Source organism: Leuciscus leuciscus, assembly GCF_965113295.1.
Source record: "Leuciscus leuciscus genome assembly, chromosome: 21".
In the NCBI taxonomy this organism is placed as follows: Eukaryota; Metazoa; Chordata; class Actinopteri; order Cypriniformes; family Leuciscidae; genus Leuciscus; species Leuciscus leuciscus.
Window position 1 is genome coordinate 27,484,473 of NC_138745.1, and position 20,098 is coordinate 27,504,570.

Consider the following 20,098-nt stretch of genomic DNA (forward strand, 5'->3'; position numbering starts at 1 on the left):
TGCTTTGTTTTTTCAGTAAAAATCCCCAAACATCCTAGAAATCACATACATTTACTTGTGTAATATAATAATAAAAAAATATATCTTGAATGTTGAACATTCCATTAAAAATATTCCACAATATTTTTTTTATATTTGAAATAAAAGCAAATGTCAAGTCAAGTCAAGTCAAGTTTATTTGTATAGCGCTTTTCACAATACAGATTGTATCAAAGCAGCTTCACAGTATTAAATTAAAATAATACAACAAAGTTTGTTTCAAGAGGAATTTATTGATTGATAAAATTAAATTAAATATCCCCAAAATATCCCCAACTGAGCAAGCCAAAGGCAACAGTGGCAAGGAACCGAAAAACTCCATCAAGTGACCTAATGGTGTCCTAAAACTCCATCAGGTGACCTAATGGAGAAAAAAAACCTTGGGAGAACCCAGGCTCAGTCGGGGGCCAGTTGTCCTCTGGCATTTATGAGCTAGAGGCCGGATTGTAGTTTGAACTGTAGGATTATATGAATGCCTGGCTGAAGAGATGCGACTTTAATCTAGTTTTAAACTGGGAGAGCGAGTCTGAGCAACGAACAGTATCAGGAAGACTATTCCAGAGTTTTGGAGCCAAATGTGAAAATGCTCTCCCTCCTTTGGTGGTTCTGGATATCCTAGGTATGACCAAAAGCCTTGAATTTAGTGATCTTAAAGAGCACGATGGATTATAGGGCGATAGAAGATCCGTTAAATAGACTGGAGCTAAGCCGTTTAGGGCTTAAAATGCCCTAACATTTAAAATGCTTAAAATGTATATCTTTATATTTATTTATTAGTGTATTTTGGGATTGATCATACAATGTCCAACATTTTACAAATTCCACAAATAATCCCTTCTAAGATCATCCATGTTTGATATGTAAATACCTGCAGAGTGGGATTTTGATCCTATGAGTTTTCTATGTGGGATTAGATAATTAGATTTTTTTTTTTTTTTTTTGAGAATGTATTTTGAAAACTCCAGTTAAAATATTCCAATTGGCAAGTCATTTTAAGCATAAATGTCTTTATATTTTTAATATATAAGAAAGATAAACTAATTTATGAAAACATGTCTTTAAAGTTTATGTAGTATTGCTTCTACATTTAAATTTTTTTTTGCTGACACTTTTATTCAAAGCCACTCATTTAAAGGTAGGGTAGGCAATTTCGGAGAGGCTAGCAATAGCAAGCTAGCTTTGATATCATAAGACCCCGCCCTTCTTCTAGAGCGTCTCCAAAGCCACGCCCCCTCCAAAACACATGAACACGCACAGCCAAATTACCTCATGTCTCAAAGCACATAATATTACAATAATAATGAATGTAAACAGCTTAAAGTGTGCTGACTTGTAACACCTGACTGCTGCAGATTCATTTCAGCATTGATAGTGTTGACATAGAAACGCATAATTCCAAGGATGTGAACAGCTCTGTAGATTGTCACAGATTGCCCTCTCGACGGTAATTACAAAATGGCGTGAACGGACCGGATGCAATAATTGGACGAAAATGTTTTGGTCCTGAGACTTCCACAGAAGATATATGTAGGCCTACATGTTTTAATATTTAGACCACTTCTGTTATTGATTGCTATCAGGATGTGAAGGGAGTTTCAACCAGTATAACAAAAAGTGTTTATGAAAAATATTGCCTACCCTACCTTTAAATGAGTAATGTAACAATTTATCTTAAGAGCCAACAATATTTGCAGTACACAAGGCCAAGTTTATAATGTTAATGCACAAGCTGGGGCAGAAATGAAATGCAAAAAAATTAAAGAATTAATCACTTAAGAATATTTATAGTTATATGTATATGTATAATTACTGGCAAACAAGACAAAAAGACTGATTATTAATTTTGTTTTTGTTTTTTGCAGTATGTGTGTGCATTATATGTCCCGATAAGCACACATGCTGGTAGGGGCAATGTATTTACCCAGGTTATTTTTGGAGCGACGGTGTTCGAAAATAAATCTGCAAAATTAATCAGCACCGGTACAATGACACTACTATAAAAACCGCGCCGCAAAAAAAAATTCAGCTCGTTTAAACAGAGGTTATCTTAATTTATGATGTGTATATGTGGAGCTGAGAGGTTGCTCTCAAGCCGAGGGGTGTGTGTGTGTGTGTGTGCGTCGTGCACACAGCTCCCAGTGTTCCTGCATGAGACACAGCAACACCCACACGCACAACACGATCGCTCACACGCAAACCTCCGCACTCCGTCGCGGCTATGTAAGCGCTTTCTGTCAGCGAGGGCCTGGAAAGTCTGGCCACAAACGTTATGGATGATCCCGCTCGCTCTCGTATGTTGAAAAGGGTCCGTTGACCCCCGCTAAATTAGTTAGAAAATGAAGAATGCTACCAGAGCTCGCCGTCTCTCCAACTCTCACTCACCTCATTTCATGGTTGCACTCACTGTGCGGTAGTCAGATTTATTGCCAAGTCATTAATCAAAGGTGATCCGTTTTTTTGTGTGTGTTTTTTTGCTTTCATAAATGTAAAGGCATTTCTTTATTTATTTAGTGTGACAGTTTGGCGGCACAGGAGGCCAATGCACTCATGTCTTATAATCTGCTTGTCAAAGCCAGTTAACCTTCTGAGGGAGAAATAAATACGAATTCTGCGCTCAACTTATCAACACGTGCGATGGCAGCGCTGGCTCTATTTGCGGAGACTGGAACTGCCGCTGAACTTCACATAACATTTTTTAAAACGGATTGAATGTGTTTCCAAAAGTGGATCATTTTGTTCTCACTCCAACTTGTCGTGATACAAAAATTGTGTTTGACATCCAAACCTTGGAGTCTGGTGGAGATATTCCAACGAATGTAATCAAATTTGACTCTTTTTCAGTTGGAACGTAATTGTCCTGAGATTCCAGTAAGACGCACTGCGGTTGTGAGGTTACGTTATGTAGATATCTTGCCAAGCAGGAAACAATCAGTGTGCGCATTTAATCACGTACTGTTAACAGTCGCCACTGTAGGGTCAAAGGGGCCAAGGGTTAATCTCCTTATGGGACTTGTAAGACACATTTTTCCTTTAGGGGTTTGATTGTGATTTTCAAACGGAAAATCTGCCTTCCTACCTCCCTTTCATGCCCCTCCGATGGAGACACAGAGACTAGGGCTAGCGTGATTGCTCTCACGGTGACTCGCTCGCTTTGACGGCCACTTTCACGTTGTAAACAGCTTCTCAGCCAAATGGATTGTTCCGTCTGCCCTGCTGTTTACACGGGGGCCAATTACGTGACGCTTAATTTCATGAAAACAGGGACGTCTGAAGATTGGCATCGCTGAAATGTGGGCTGATATGGCTGCGCTTGAAGCGGGAGATACGCAGCTGAAATGTTCCAGATAACCGGTTTGTCGGTGGCCTGACTCCCCCAATCCCTATCTTACACCCCTGAGGCTCTTTCACGCTGTCTGTCTTCGAAGTTCCCCAAGTTTATTCCATCATGGTTTTCATTTTGCTCTTTTCAATGTTTGATACTTTTGTGTCTTGTTGAAAACCCTAAGGCTCTGAGTGTTTTCCAGCAATTCTGAAATGTAAATATCCAAAAGGATGACCAAAACTACATAGTTCATACTCAATTAATCATTGGATTTTCTAAACGACTAGTTGATCTTAAGGAAGCCAGAATGAATCCAAGAATCTTTCAATAGGGTAACTTGCACATAAACATGATGATTATTCACACAGTTTTTCCATTGTTTGTCTCTCAAACTATCTTCAGACTCCCATGTTAATCTATCAAGTCTGGGTATTTTGTTGTTTTCACCTGTATGTTTATCTTGACTCCATTTGTTTACTGGTTTTTTTTTTTTTTTTACCCCCCCAGATACATCAAAGTTGCCGAATCCAAGTCGAAAGCAGTCAGTGTCCCGGAGCCTGAAACACCTTTTTCACTCCTCTAATAAATTTGTCAAGACTCTCAAAAGGTAGTATGAGCATATTGCAGAAACTAAGTGGCACTTTCCACAAATAGGTTACACATTGGTATCTCATTAGTTTTATTACAGCATTAGAGTGGTACATAAATGAGTGGTACCATTTAGCATACATAAATGGTTACTGTTGTATCGTTGTGTTGTCACTGTAGATATGTGCATGAAAGTAGTTTTGCGCATACCAAATGTCTGTATCCTCACCCTTAAAATGGTGTGATTTGGTCTGTTCCACCTCAGAGGTCTTGACCATCTCAATTGAATAATTTTTAAATATATTTTGAATGTTTAAACTGTTTATAATGCACTTATAATTATAGTTTCTTTTTAATTAACCGAGATATTTAACTGTAAAAAACATTTTAATTGTTAACTTAAGCAAACTTATAATAATAATAATAATATTGTACTATAATATTGCTTTATTGTAGTGTTAATTTGTATGTGGTTTGGATAAAAGTGTCTGCTAAATTAATAAATGTAAAATATAAGTGTAATGTTTTGTTTTGTTGACGATCAATATTATCTAAACGTTAAGAATCTCACTTAAGAGTTAAGACGTAAAGAGTCACTGACTATTTACTTAAATAAATTAAAAAAGTATTCACTCTTTATTTTTTTGTACTCTATTCTTGGAAAGTGCCAGGAATCATAGAACTCACATTATAGCTGAATATGCTGAATTCGTCTTGTTCTGAATAGGTTCTCTTGGCTTTTTTTTTCTTTTTCAGGGGAGTTTATATAGCATCAGTATTTTACCATAAGGACAGTCTGCTAGTGACTAATGAGGATCAGATCCCCATAGTGGAGGTGGACGACTCATACAGCAGCTCCCTCATGCAGGACTTTCTGTGGTTCACCAAGGTATGCAAAAACATACAGTCAACCGCGACATTAAGCAGTGGAGAGGTCAGTGCGGAGATACTGCACTAAAGTAACGTGCGTTTTATTAACGCTGAACTGAAACATACATTTTCGATGTTTTCGTAACACATCTCTTTGACAAGCGTCAATATTTTTGTTGGTTTCTTCCAAATGCAGCCTGCGGTCAGCTTAGCGTCCTAAATATATTCTGTCAAAGTGAACAGTCACCACATTTTTGACGTTAGACCGCGCGTTTGTAATTAGCCCATCATTACAAGGCTAAAGTGGTGTGATGCAAGAAGCAGAGACAGTCTTAGCAGAATATAGCTCTTTGTTTGATGGCCAAATACTTCTAGATTTTATGGTGAGATTGGAGGTAAAGTTATACTCATGAAACGAGCCTCGCAGCTTTTTAAGCGCTCATGTCCACATCCAAATGTTTATTTTACAACTTGTCTCCTAATATGCAAGTAGAAAATGAAGGTTTGTCAAGGAAAATTTTGATGTTGGCTTGATAAAACCTTGTCTCAAAGTTTAAAATAGTTTGAAGGTTAAACAGTCACATAAACAGGCAGGCACATAGATGGTCCCTTCTATGAGAGACTTTTCTGTTCAAACACCTTATTATGGAGTGCATATTGTCTGTTGCGCTTTCTGTTCCACATGGTCAAATAAGTAGTCAACTGAGACACCTATAACTAGCCCAGTAGGGATTGTTTCATCACTGAAAACAAAGCACTCTGGCATTGATGCACAGACTTTGAATGATGTCGAGGAATTAAGTAAATTGCTTCCTCCAACTTCACAAGTGTGCGTGTGTTTATTTTGCAGCTGTCCTGCATGTGGGAGGACATCCGGTGGCTGAGACAGAGCCTGGCAGTCTCCACCTCTTCCTCTTCCACTCTGCAGTCCAGACAGAAGATGCTGACGGCCGCGGGCCAACTGCAGGTTTGCCAGCCCGTGATGAGCCTTGCTAACAATTTATTACTATAATGGGATTGAAATTGAAATTGAGTGGGATAATCCCTTATGAAGGATTCTGAGCAGAGTATGTGTCTGTGTTTCTGTTTGAACATATTTTATATTGCATAACAATTATTTTGGCCAACGCGCTCTACGTAACCGATTTATTTATTACAAAAGTGTGATTTTATTTTCTTTCCAATTTTGAGAGAATTACACATTGGTCCAGTGATACATTCATAAGTCCTTGGTGATTTGTCCTTTTTGTCTGGCATTTAAAATTTCTATTGACATAAACCAAAAGCATAATGACATATAAAGAGGGCAGACATATATCATTATGAGTAAACTCTCCATGGTGGTTTTGATGTAACATCACACCCTAAATTATTTTTTTTTAAATTACTTCATGTCTATTCCTCTATTCTTCTCCAAACAGAATCTTCTGGGCACTCACAACTTGGGCCGAGTCCACTATGAGCCCATTAAAGATCGTCATGGGAATGTGCTGCTTGTGACCGTAAGAGAGGTGGATAGCTTCTATTCCTTTTTCAATGGGAAATGGATGCAGGTATCCAAACTTCAGAGTCAGAGGAAGTCTCTGTCTACCCCTGAGGAACCATATGCCCTGGACATCCTCCTCATAACCATACAGGTGAACACAGCTCTGTCTTGTCCTACAGACATTAATGATAGCCTATCTCAAATCTTCAGAAGAAGAATCTAATTTAAACTGTTATTTTGATTATAGGACATTCTGGCCTATCAGAGACGGAGTCAGCACCGGCTGTCCTCTGGATTTTATCTGGGTTACCTAAAGCTCAGCAGCTCTGTGGATCAGATCAAAGTTCTGGTTCCTCAACGTATGCCCAACATGCTCTGTCACACCAAGATACGAGACAACTGGAATGTGTCAAGGTTAGTTATTGACTTACACTTACAACTATTTCCTATTATTTGCTTTTTTTCTCTGTAAATCTGAGGTTTCAAACTAATTTTTGGTCATGGACCAGATTAAACGGAATGCAATGTCACTTTTTTGGTTTGTGTACCCAAAAGTGTACCCATTCAGTGTACACTTTTGGTGGTGTCAAGTGTACTTTAGTGTACCCATTCAGAGTGCATGTACATTGCTCATGTTGTTGTTATGCACAACAAACTATTCTGTAAAACAGGTTCCATCGCTTCCGGTTCAGGTCCTTTGTATATGTTTTGTTAAATAAAGAGCTGTTTTACTCAGTGGAGCGACCAAAGATGAGCATTTACCGATGTCCATCGCATATGCAGATTGATATCTAAAAGTTTTTTTTTTATGTAAATTTTTTTGTTCACACTAACATTTGGATATTAAAATAACCCGCCAACAATAAAAATAACTTGCTTGGTTAGCTGATTACCTTAAAAGTCCATAGATGTCGCCATCAATTCATACTGCTGTCAACACTTTCTCGGACAAGTGGATGTGATGAGACCTGTTTTCTTGTTTATTCATGTGACCTTCAACATAATGCCTAATGTCATGAGCTACTCCCACAAAGTTTTGGGGAAATTAGTTTTTAATTTCTAAGATTTATAAACCCAAATGAAATGGGTTGTTTAGTTGAAAAATGCAAATTTGTGCAATTTAAAAGAAAGACTCTGCATGATATGCAACACAACAAATTAGAGAGTTTGTTGGTCCTGCTTTAGGGAAAATTGAATATTCTGAATATTATACTAATATAGTGAATGAATGTGAATGTGTTTTAGCTTTCTTTATCTTTTCCTCAACTCATCCTGCATTTTGCAGTTCACACAGCAGTTCTCAGGAGCCTTTTTTTTTTTTCATCTCCAAAATATTGAAGAACAAAGACCCTAGGTCTTGAAAGCATTGAGCAGAGACGGCATTATTAAAGCATGTATTCAAAGCCTGTAATAAAAGCATATAATGATTTTCTTCTTTTTTATTAATCTATCGATTTTGCCTAAAATACCAGCAAATATATGTACATCTTGACTCATTATGAAAGCCTCTCATGCAATCTAATGAATGTCATTGATATAGACATGCCTTTTTTAACCTTTTATATCACCGAAACATGCTAATATTTCGCACTGGTGAAGCAAATACGAGCTCTCCAGAGTGAGTGTACCTGAGAAGATTGAAATATGCCTGAACTCCGTGTCAGGCTCCCCTTCACCACAGGCTTACATAGTTTCTTGACACCACCATTTTTTACAGTCAAAACAAAACTGCTATTTGTTTTTGTTCGGTAAAGGAGCTATTTATTTATTTTCATCTCGGGTCATGGTGTTGACCTTGGTAGGTAGCTAGAGACAGGGAGAGTATTATCCTGCAGCTCTGTGTGGTAGTAAAACTAAATTTACTACGGGGCCGGACTGTGGAAGTCAGTGGGAGGTTCACACAGGATGATGCCTACTCACGGCTCGAGGAAAACCTCTGGAGCAAAGAAATTCTCCTTTTTTCCACCATCCTACTACCCCCTAGACACTAGCCTTGAGGGTGTCCTTGAGACTAAAACCAAAATGCTCTATTTTGCCCCGTCATCTTACCCGCGTACCATAAGCTGATGCTTTTCCTCTTACAGTTTTTGTGAAATTTTGAGAAAGTTAAATGAATTTGACCTCAATTTAAAGATCTATTTGCCAAAATTATCACAATTTCAAAAATACATAAGAGTTGTCACTTTTCTATTATTTTTGGACATTTAACAACTTAGCTTTTCTTAGTGTAGAATTTTCAGATTAAAAAGAAGGGTTTTTAGTGGTTGTTCGAAAACATCGCACCAAATCTAACTCTCAATATTAGACCTAACCTGCCATCCCACTAGCCTTTGGAAACCACTCTGTCGATGGCACTTCTGGAAACCGTAATATAGAGCTGTGTATGTTGACTGAACGCTGTCTCTTCCCACCCAGGGATGAGTGGGAATGGCTGCAGTCACTGTCTGGCCCTGTGGAGGTGGAAAGAGCAGATCAGGCTACAGACTGCCTCCTCTTCTCTGAGCTCCAGACGGCCATTAAGAGTCTGCTGCACCATATCAATCTACCTCTCCACCAGGTACTGCAGTCTACAGGACAGCTCTGTGGTAACTGGGTGTTAAGCTTCACAATAATTAAAAAAAGTAAAGTTTGTTAATATACTTTCATTTTAAAATGATTAAAATAGCTTAAATAGTTTTTTGCCCGTTTAATTTGAAAACATGGGCTGTTTAAAAAGAGAGCATTACATTTGAAGCTTATATATAAACCTTGGGTAGTTTGAATACTTTGAGATCTGTAGCAGCATTTATGGATGGATGGATGGATGGATGGATGGATGGATGGATGGATGGATGGATGGATGGATGGATGGATGGATGGATGGATGGACCAAATATAGATTTATAAAAATGTAATATATAAATGTATTAAATTTGATTTATAAAAATATAAATAGATTTATAGATAGATAGATAGATAGATAGATAGATAGACCGACCGACCGACCGACCGACCATAGATAGATAGATAGATAGATAGATAGATCAAATATAAATGGATAGATAGATAGATAGATCAAATATAAATGGATAGATAGATAGATAGATAGATAGATAGATAGATAGATAGATAGATAGATAGATAGATAGATAGATAGATAGATAGATAGATAGATAGATAGACAGACAGACAGACAGACAGACAGACATACCAAATATAAATGGATGGATGGATAGATGTATGGAAAGATAGACTGATAGACATACTATAGATACTCTCTCCCAATATTAGTCAGAATAACTTTATTTTTTGTCTGTATTACTTTACAGTTATACATATAGTTTTGGGATATTTCTACTTAGTTACGGAATAACATTGTTACCCTTTGTTACATTGTAACAACATTGTTACTTTACCGTGGGTTAAAGTCTGTGTGTGTGTCTGTGTGTCCCACACAGGCCAAGCACTTCCGTCTCTACACACACGAGGTGCTGGAGCTGGGTCACAATGTGTCCTTTCTTCTGCTGCTGCCCGCCTCAGACGACGTTTGCTCGGCCCCGGGACAGACCAACCCCTACACACCACACTCGGGGTTCCTCAACCTCCCTCTTCAAATGTTTGAGCTCGGTACACTGGCTTCTGTTTCAACCCCTACAATATTAGCTCAGTTGGCCTTATAAAAATCCACAGATTCCTCCCCCCTCTGCCCCCAGTCACACTCCCTTAGGACCTCTAGTAAATCAAGCAGACACACACACACACACACACATGCAGACACCAGCGGGGTGGCGGTGCGCACCACGGCTAGCCAAACAGCCACCCACCCCCCTCGCTGAGCCCAGACTGTGTAAAATAAGGAAAGGTTAAACAAGTAATCAATATTATAATCCAATAAAATGTGTTTTAAAGAATGGCAGATCATTTTCATTGAAATAGCAGGGTTTGTTTTCAGACGAGAAGGCAAATCGTGTGCTTGTATTCTTAGCAGTCGTGCCAGTTAGAACACTTAGTAGCTTATTCAGCTGCTGTTGTGGGGAGAGTTTCAAACAACTTTTTAAACGTTATACTGTGAGGTAGTTTCAGCCCAAACACCATACACTTGTAAACCTCCCACAGATTTCCATTACAAAAGCGTCTTTTAAAAAGATTCGTCAGTGTTTTTGGGACATTAATGATAACCTTCCTAGGGTCTCGATTTCACACAGCACACCACCCTGGGAAGTCAATTTCAGAAATGCAATAACATCTCACTACTGTTGCCCATATAAGACAGTGTCAATTACTAACTACAGTATTATTGTTTTTATTTTGTCTCCCTGTGCAGTTCACTTCTACTCATATAAGGAGAAATTTATCAGTCTTTATTGCCGGCTGTCCTCGGTGCTGGACCTGGACGCTCTAATTACCCAGCAGGCTTTTAGAGAGGCCATCACTGACTCAGAGGTGTCCACAGCCAAACAGAGACAACAGCACATATTGGACTACATTCAGGTATGGGGCAGAGGGTGCCCCTCTGTGAAGGATCATGTGATTTTTATTTTATTTTTAAATCCTCCCAAAGTATATGATGAAGATTTATCTTTGTAAGTTATAATTTATTTTTACATAATATAATTTAGTATTATATTGAATATCGGAGCAATTTTTTTTAAACAAGTTTCCTTTTATTATTATTTTAATTGTTTTAATATATTTTTGTACAAAAATTATAAAGTCCAGTTTAAAGGCCTAGACACATAAATATAATTTGATGTAGCCGAATAGTTTTGATTGACGTTTAAGTAAATGCTTGTTCTGGTACTTTTTGTTTTATAAAATATATTTTTAAACAATATTATTCAGCATTGAATTTAATTTTGATTAAAGTTTTGAAACGTTTTTTTTAACCGTTAAGTAATATGTAATATAATAATATAATATAATATAATATAATATAATATAATATAATATAATATAATATAATATAATATAATATAATATAATAATAACATAAAATATATAATAATAAATAAAAATATATTAAAAATAAATAAGAATTTACTTGCTCTTTTCATTTTTTCTTGCTTGTCCCAAAGTATATATGAAAAAAAGAGTCATCTTTATAAATTATAATATATTTGTACATAACATTATTCAGTGTTATATTAAATATTGATGGAGCAACACAATTTTCAAACAAACTTATTGCATATAGCATTTTCTGCTTATTTCTTTACTTTAAGCTTTTTATAAGCTGCATCTCAAATAGCTATTTTATATTATCTGTATTATTTTGTGTTTAGTACAGTTTGCTGTACATCTTGGAGCTATAATCTTAGTACAGGACTAATTTGCTAGTGAATCTCCATTGTGAATCTCCATTTGCAAATCCATTACAACAAATCGATTTCCTCTCAATTTAAATAATTTGTTGCTCTGCAGGCATTTTGCATCTTCATCCATTGCCAAGCTAACAGTGTTTTTGGTCTTTGAGAACATTGGGCTTTTACCGAAAATACTATTCTTTCACTTATTCACCAGTCACTGAACTACTGATTAATCACCTCGAAGAAAGAAACATGAAATTCACTACAGTAAAAACAGTACAATTGTGAAAATGCAGTAAAACAGTCAAATTGTGAAATTATTAAAATTTAAACTTAGCTGTGTTCTGTTTTAATATATTTTAAAATGTAATTTATTCCTGCATCAAAGCATCATTTTCAGCATCATTACTCCAGTCTTTAGTGTCACACGATCCTTCAGAAATCATTCTAATATGCTGATTCGGTGCACAAGTAACATTTCTTATTATTATCAATGTTAAAAACAGCTGTGCTGCTTAATATTTTTTAAAGATTTTACTGAACACAAACTTTTGAATGGTGTTGTATGTGGTAATTTCAGGGATTCAGATTCCGCCTTTTGTCAGTGCACGCAATGACTTGATGGGCCAGAACAATTTTGCTGCATATGGTAACAAAACAGGTGTTTAAGATAGTGCTATTGTGTTTTTTGCTATTTACTGTTTGTACGCTACCTGAAATCATTCTTTACTGCTTCATTCCTTTTTATTAGCCACATTTGTGTTGTACAATTACAACTTTTAGCAATACGTCATGCATGTTTCAGTCCTGAGAATCATGTTTATTCCCAACCGCTTGGGAGTGTTGGAAACATCAAACTACAAAAACAATTTAAACTAATAATCCAATTAGGATAGTTTATTGATGTCATAAAGCATAACTACTAGACGTATAAACTGTAAAACAAGTTGTTTTTCTTGTGTCGAAATTTCAATAACAGCTCAGCAGACTCTCTCACAATCCGACTTGAAAGGGAGGCGTGTGTTAAGTGTGCCGGTCTGAAATAATCCCTCTCCGCCACCCCGGTCTGGACTATTAATTGAGATTGACCACAAAACCACAAGTGTTTGTGTGATGTCAGGTCCAAGAGGCACTGGAAAAAAGCGGCACACTGACCACAGATTACACAGCGCCTAAGAGCGACGAGGGGAAAAAATAATACCGATCAATGAGTGTGACTGCATGACTGTGTGTGTGGCTGAGCAATGTGGCATCAATTAGCGTGAAAACCTTAATGTTCCAGAAGGCGGCAAACGAGAAAGGGCCACGTCTGTCAAAGTGGCACGGCTCTGGAAAGTGCTTTCGTGTGAGAGAGCAGGTTTATATCGCTGTGAGGTCCTGTCAAAGAGCTAACGGACAGACCGCGAAACACGCGTTTCAGATGCATGCGGCGAGATGTGGCATTGAGATGGAGCTTGCGTGACGCTCAAATTTACTTTGTTGGCTCAAGTGTTTGGCTTTAACTCGGCAGATTTACAAATGTACTGCTTTGATGCAAGTACGTAAGCTCTAGTTCATCTGATAATACTCACAGAGATTTTTTGTGCGATGCAACCTTTTGGCTGTTGAAGTTCTCAACTGGTTTTAGTTCAAGACCAAGATTTTGTAGTGGACAGTAACCCCTGGTTTCACAGACAAGGCTTAAGCCTAGTCCAAGATTAAAATGCATGTTTGAGCTGTTTGAGATCTTAAAATATGTCAGTGCCATTGTGTCTTAAAGGCACACTATGCAAGATTTGTACCTTAATATTACAGCTTCGAAATCATTTAGATGGTAAACCAACTCGTAGTAAGGCGAATCATCCCGATCGCAAAGCAGGGGGAGGATGCCGCTGGCAAAACCAGCAATGGAGGTTTGAGAGGTGGCACCACGCCAAATCTCGCGAGAATCGCAACTTGCTTTACGGCACGACGTCACATACATCAACAACATATGAAGCAGCCACTATGGAAGGCACTTGCACGCATTTCAGACGTGAATCATGGCAAAGTCGACGAAGAAAACAAAGAAAGCACGGTCGGAGGAGTGGTATTTACGACAGTGATGTTAAATACAAGTACTCCACAGCGACTCTAGGGGTCGCTGTTTGAGAAAAACAGAAACTGCATAGTGTGCCTTTAAGATGCACACCAGTAATGTTTTTTAAGGCACGTTTATAAAAGCTACATACATGTCCCAGTTGAACTAAGGTCTAATCCTGGCTTAATTTAAGCCCTGTCTATGAAAGTGTTAAACCAAAAGGGTACCAAAGTTGTGTATCAAGTGAACAAAAAATGCCCTTGAAATCTCTCCTTGAAACTAAATCTGTATTCAATATGGTTTGAGTCGTGTTTTCTTCTACTATGTGTTTTTTGTTTAAACTTTACCAGGGTGAAGGGCTTTCAAGCAGCGTGTCTGTGTTGGATCCAATATTGTAATATTTTTCGCCAAATATTTTGCATCAAAATACTGTTGAGTTTGATTGCACAGCTTTTGACTCATAAAAATGAGAATCGTTTTCTCATCCCTTTTAATGGCCAGGCCTATTCATTTTGCTATCCTAAATATGCATGATTATATGGTCAGTTGCATTTTATTATTTCCGTGTAACATTATTTTTCCCTGCTGCCGACGACCCTATCAGAACAGACCAGTGATTCATTTTTGGATTGAGAGCCGGTATAATAGAGCACTGGGTGTGATATAAGCCACACTGCTTATTTATTCTTATTTTCCCCTAATTTGTTTCAATATTTCCCAGCCAACAGCATCAGCCAAACATTTATTAGTTGAAGTAGTCTATTTCGATAGACTCATATTATTGCCCTTGTCATACTGGAGTCCCCTCTTTGTCGTTAGAAGCCCGGCATATTTTCCAAAGGAGTCATCCTGTGGTGTCAAGGCTCATTCCCATAAGCTGGATCTCTCATGGCATTTGCTAGAAAGAGCTCAGATTGCAATATTTTTTTTTCGTCTACTCTGCTGCATTTTTGCTCAGCCTTTTTCCTTCCAATTTGAAATAAGCTCCTTGTAAATACAATTGCTATAGTACGTCTCGAGGATGGAAAATATGAAAGTGGTAGTTGTGAAGATTCACTGCGTGGAGGTTAACAGCTCTGATTGAAAACACATTTTACCTCTCATTTCGCTTCTGCACACTAAATAGGAGCAATATGTACAATTCGGCTCTGACGTGCTGTGATTGGTGAACAGAGGAAGATGACACAAAATAAATTATGACATTAGTCACGGTCATGCCCCTTCAAGACTTCACAGCGAGTTTTCTGTGGCCTCCTTTTGAAGCTTTTGTGTGATGCGCTTTAATGCTTTGAAAAGCTTTGTGATGTTTGTGGGGAAAGTTCTTGCGACGTTTATGTGGGGAAAATACCGCATTTCTCACACTGAAAGCTATGATTTGCATTTTTATCGAATCAACTTTTAAAAAGCACCCTTTAGTTTTCAAGCTAACCTTGAAATGCAGGCAGCATTGCCAATGAAATAAGAGCGCACTCAACCTCTCTTTGTTTTTGTTTTCTTTGTGTGAGAAGCAATTGGACGAGATGTGGCGAGACGTTCGCTGGATCACCAATGCCCTGCAGTACGCCCGCTATAAACAGCCTCTCGGTTGGGTGCCCATCACCTGGCTTGTAGACGTCAGCGTGGAGCCTCCTGTCCAGAAGAATGACTCCATGTCCTCTAACACAGAATACGTGCCCACTCCCTCGCCCTCTCCAGAAATGAGGAGACGAAAGCCCACAATTGGTAAATGCTATTTTTCAATAGCTGCCATTCATCCAGGTATAAAAAAAGATGTCGTGCTTGACTGCATGTTTGTGTCACATTCAAATATGTATTGTATTTGCTATGATTTTGCACATGTAAGTAGTGGGATTGTTGCATTTGTTGACAGTCTTTTGAATACTTTTTCCAGGAAATAAATCAGTGAATCTGATGCAACTCTTCAATATTGAAAGCTTTGAGATGCCATGTAGTTTGTTGGACATTACAGGTTGGCACAAAAGGAAGATTTGACCAAATATTTTTGACAAAAGACACCAATTTTCAAGACATTTATAAAATTGCAGTTTACAAGCACTCATCGGAGGCACTTGAGTGACTGTCACCCTGTGATTTTTGGACATTTAGGGTCTTTTAGATTTCAGTCTGTGTAAGAACAAATTAAGTATTGGTGAATTATGATCATTCACAGATATCATTTAAGGCCAAATTTAGAAGATTTAATGATTTTCAGTCTTTCCAGTGTCTCAGCGTGTGACTAAAGAAACCATGCAATACTGATAAAATATGCCTTGCAGTTAAACTTGTACAATTAAAAGCAGAAGTCAATTAAAATATTATTACTTATGTATTATTACAATAAATATGCACAATGCATTTACTTTCATATGCCACATTTCTCAGGATTTTTAATTATTGCATAATGTGTATGGGATGTGAACTCAACAACATGCTACATAAAATTATAATTATTTTTGTTGATTTTTCAGAAAGAATTTCTTTACTTTAAACCATAGATATCACTTTATAGTAACTTATTAAATTTAACGAACATTATTACATTATATAATGTTTAACATGTGACACATTAATAGACACATTAATTGTATCTAAATAAACAGTTGCTTTCAAACTGTTCAAACTTTTTGTTTTTTGAAAGAAATTAATACTTTTTTTTTCAGCAAGTATGTATTAAATTGATCAAATGTGGCAGTAAAGGCTTTTAAAAACTTACAAATAAATTCTGTTCTTTTGAAAAATCCTGAAAAAAGTTTCCTCAAAAAATATTAATGAGAACAACTATTTTTAGGACTGATAATAATAGAAGTTTCTTGAGCACCAAATGAGCATATTAGAATGATTTATGAGGGATCATATGACACTGGCCACAAAAAAGTCAGCTTTACTATCACAGGAATAAATTACATTTTAAAATATATTAAATTAGAAAACAGTTATTTTAAATTGAAATAATGTTTTACAATATTACTAGTTTTACTGTATTTGATCAAATAAATGCATAAAAAAGCACAAGAGACTTCTTTCAAAAACATAAAAAAAATGGTAGTCTATATCGACTATTTCAAAAAGGGCTTTGAAAGTGGTTCATCCAATCAGACAGAATTTCAGACCAATTTTCGGCAGAAGTATCCTTTTAAAATGTTTATTTTATTATTAAAATGTATTTTTGCTTGTCTGATTCCCCATACGCTTTCCATAATTATTATCAACCCACATTTGTTTGCAGAGTCCCAACCGGGATCAGATGAAGAGGGCTGCTCTGAGGTCTTTCTCCCCACAGACAGTGACTATGACTCCAGTGACGCTCTGAGCCCTCGTGACCTGGACTTAGTTTACTCCTCAGCCCAAGATCTCTCCCATCAGGCCGTGCACATCCTCAGCGGAAGCGCACCCGATGTGCTTCAGATGCACGATCTCAAGTACAGCGCTTGCTCAAAGTCCATCCTGGAGACCGAATCCTGCACCAAGGATATGGAGGACCTGTCGCTTTCCTCTTATTCCGTCAAAAACACAGACAAGCCATCCCGCTGCAAGTTCCTGGCCGATCCACCGACGAAACGTAAGATGCTGTCCAAAAGCCATCCTCAGAGGAGTTATTTTGGCGGGCCGCACCGTTGGCTGCGCGTACAGAGCGAGAGCCACACTCCCTCGCTATCCGAAGGTATCTACACCAAACAGAGCGAAACTGACCTGCCGCTGGAGACGCCGCTCTCTCTACCGCACTCTCCCACTACCTCCTACAGTTTGGATGAGTACAGGGCGACCTACAGGGAGTCTAAGCCCAACGTTCACAGGATCTTTGTGGAGTCTTGCAGCAAGACGTCACCCTGCAGAGATGCCCCACATTGGGAGGAGGAGGAGACGGGATCGAGAGGAGCGTCCACCGGAGAGACCGGATTGGGATACCGCACCACATCAGAAGCTCAGGACATGGATTCGGATGAGCTAACGAATGAACAAGTGTCGGAGGTCCTCAGCAGCACTCTTTAGGACGATACACGCATGGTCTTCTCGACACTTCAATCGCCTCAAAAAGCTCCAAAACTCCACCTTTCCTCTCCAACCGCACACTTTACAACAGCTCTCAGTTGTAATGAGTGAACACTTAGCCTAATCAATTCTTGCATCCTCTCTGTAGAGGATGAAGTTGCTGGTCAACTCTGCGGGACTCATAAATCATGGCTCTGACTGTTACAATGTTGATTATCAATGCAACGTGAAACAAAGCACTGCTTTTCCTCAGAACTTGAAATTAACTCCGCCAATAGAGTCCAAACGTTAGCGGCCACTTTTTCAGCAGCCTTCGTTCTGAGTGTATTTTTCCCATTCATTTTCACCACAGGGGTTTCAAAAACTTCTTCAGACTGAAACACTTGGAAGTTATGAACAAAACCAAACAACTCTAAATATTTTTTATATTACAGGTTTTTTTATTAGAAGCTACAAGAAGTGTGTATTTAAGAACTTTTATGATTAAAGTACAAAATATATGAAGATATATATATATATATATATATATATATATATATATATATATATATATATATATATTATATAATTATTCTTATTATGCTATATTAACTTTCCAAACTTTACGTAAAAATAATAATAATAATATTCAGCAAAGATGCATTAAATTGATCAAAAGTGACAGTAAATATGTTTATAATTTTACAAAATGTGTTTTATTCCAAATAAATGCTGTTCTTTAAATGCTTATTCATTAAAAATCCTGGAAAAAAAGTATCACGGTTTCCACAAAAATATTAAGCAGCACAACTGTTTTCAACATAGATAAAGTAATAAGAAATGTTGCAACAAATGTGCACCAAATCCGCATATTAGGATCATGTGACACTTAAGACTGGAGTAATGATGCTGAAAATTCAGTGTTGCCTTCACAGGAATAATTACATATTAAAATTGAAAAATAATTTTTAATTGAAAAAATATTTTACACGATTATTATTGTACTGTATTTTGTAAATGCAGCATAAGAGACTTGTTTCAAAAAACATTTAAAAATCTTACCAACCCCACTATATTATTATTGTTATTGTCTTGAAATGTTTAAATATTATATAAATCAAGTTCTCTGTGGAGAAAATGAATGGGATTTTTACTTCTGAAAACATGCTGTTTTGCTCTATTGTGGTGTTTTTCAGTGAAGAGTGGAGTTAGGTGATTTGACGGTCAGTTAAAATTCAGTTTACGTGTTTACTTGCAATGAAAGATCGATGCATCCGCTAATTTCACTGCCCATTTAGAATTATTTGCTCCTACTATTGATGTATGAAGTGGCATAATCCCCTTCACATTACATCTGTTTCAAATCGATTGTGTTTCGCTGAGAAACACTGGATGAATGAAAAATGACCCCCTAACTACAGACTCTGTTTCTAAACATGAGAGCCCTTTTCAAATTAAAAAGCTATTATGTAGTTCCAGGGAAAGAGTGCGTGACATTTGTTCCACAGAATGTGTTTCATTGAAAAATACCTTGAGTTGTGCGATGTTTACCATATAATGGTGGTTTGTGGCGTGTGATTGTTCACATTTGAAGATTCGTTGTAATTTGTTTGTTTCTGTTCCTATTTATGCTGGGTAACCCACTCTTATGAAAGGAAATGAAAACCACTTATGTTTTACAGGTTGAAGGAATGAGAAAAACTGCACTTTTAATATATACAGTATATTTGCATCCCACCACTTTTACTGTAATAAGAGTTTTAAGATCTGGGCTGTTTTGAATCGGACCACTTTTGACCTTTTGCGGAGGAAGCAAATTTGTGCCACTTTATATAAACACACAATCATGAATATTTGGATGATTTGTAAGTGCTTAATTACTAATATCACTGCATTCATTTTGTCAATAAAGCCATAGGTATTTGAAATGCAAGTTATGGTCCAAGGACATAACCAAAAAAGGTAGTTTGTTTAGTAAAGCATTTTTAATTCTGTAAAACTTTACCATTGTGAATATACTATATCCATATGTATGCCCTAAAAATGAAGTGAAACAATTTCCCAGATGAAAAAGGGCAGCTTTTTTTGCAAGCAACATCGTGAATGTGTCTGTTGCAATGTTTCAAAAAAAATTTGTTAATGTTTGTAGTGTTTTTTTCTACAAAACAAAAAGAACGAAAAAATTGTATTTGCACAAAACGTTTGAAATATTTCCAAAAAAGATGTTGAAACTGGACTTTCTCCTGAAGGATTGTACAAATGTTTTATCTTCCTGGTTAATGTACAGTGATGTCAGCTGGTGCTCAAGATCCTGTGGGTAAAATGCACTGCTCTGACACACCGGTGTGTTCGGGCCCTGCTCTTTCAGTATGCATTCAACACAACCCTGCAGCGTCGAGGCATTATATTCCACATGCCACCTTACGTATTCCAGTTAAATCATTGAAACTGTTTGCAACTGGCATTCCAGTTGGGGTATT

General features: G+C 37.3%; 1 protein-coding gene across 4 annotated transcripts in view; it reads left to right on the forward strand.

Annotated features, from left to right (window-relative positions):
* The window catches only part of ankfn1a (ankyrin repeat and fibronectin type III domain containing 1a), a 78,455-nt gene extending 60,334 nt beyond the window's left edge, over positions 1 to 18,121 (forward strand). For 3 of the 4 annotated variants that reach the window (XM_082152970.1, XM_082152967.1, XM_082152968.1), the window contains 10 exons: positions 3,869 to 3,968; positions 4,706 to 4,838; positions 5,670 to 5,786; positions 6,241 to 6,456; positions 6,553 to 6,719; positions 8,721 to 8,862; positions 9,743 to 9,911; positions 10,609 to 10,775; positions 15,158 to 15,407; positions 16,876 to 18,121. In XM_082152970.1, the coding sequence (XP_082009096.1) occupies positions 3,869 to 3,968; positions 4,706 to 4,838; positions 5,670 to 5,786; positions 6,241 to 6,456; positions 6,553 to 6,719; positions 8,721 to 8,862; positions 9,743 to 9,911; positions 10,609 to 10,775; positions 15,158 to 15,407; positions 16,876 to 17,639 (2,225 nt within the window). In that variant the 3' untranslated portion in view covers positions 17,640 to 18,121. The remainder of the gene's footprint in view (positions 1 to 3,868; positions 3,969 to 4,705; positions 4,839 to 5,669; positions 5,787 to 6,240; positions 6,457 to 6,552; positions 6,720 to 8,720; positions 8,863 to 9,742; positions 9,912 to 10,608; positions 10,776 to 15,157; positions 15,408 to 16,875) is intronic. The other variant, XM_082152969.1, reaches the window with a different exon arrangement.
* Positions 18,122 to 20,098: the final 1,977 nt, after the last annotated feature.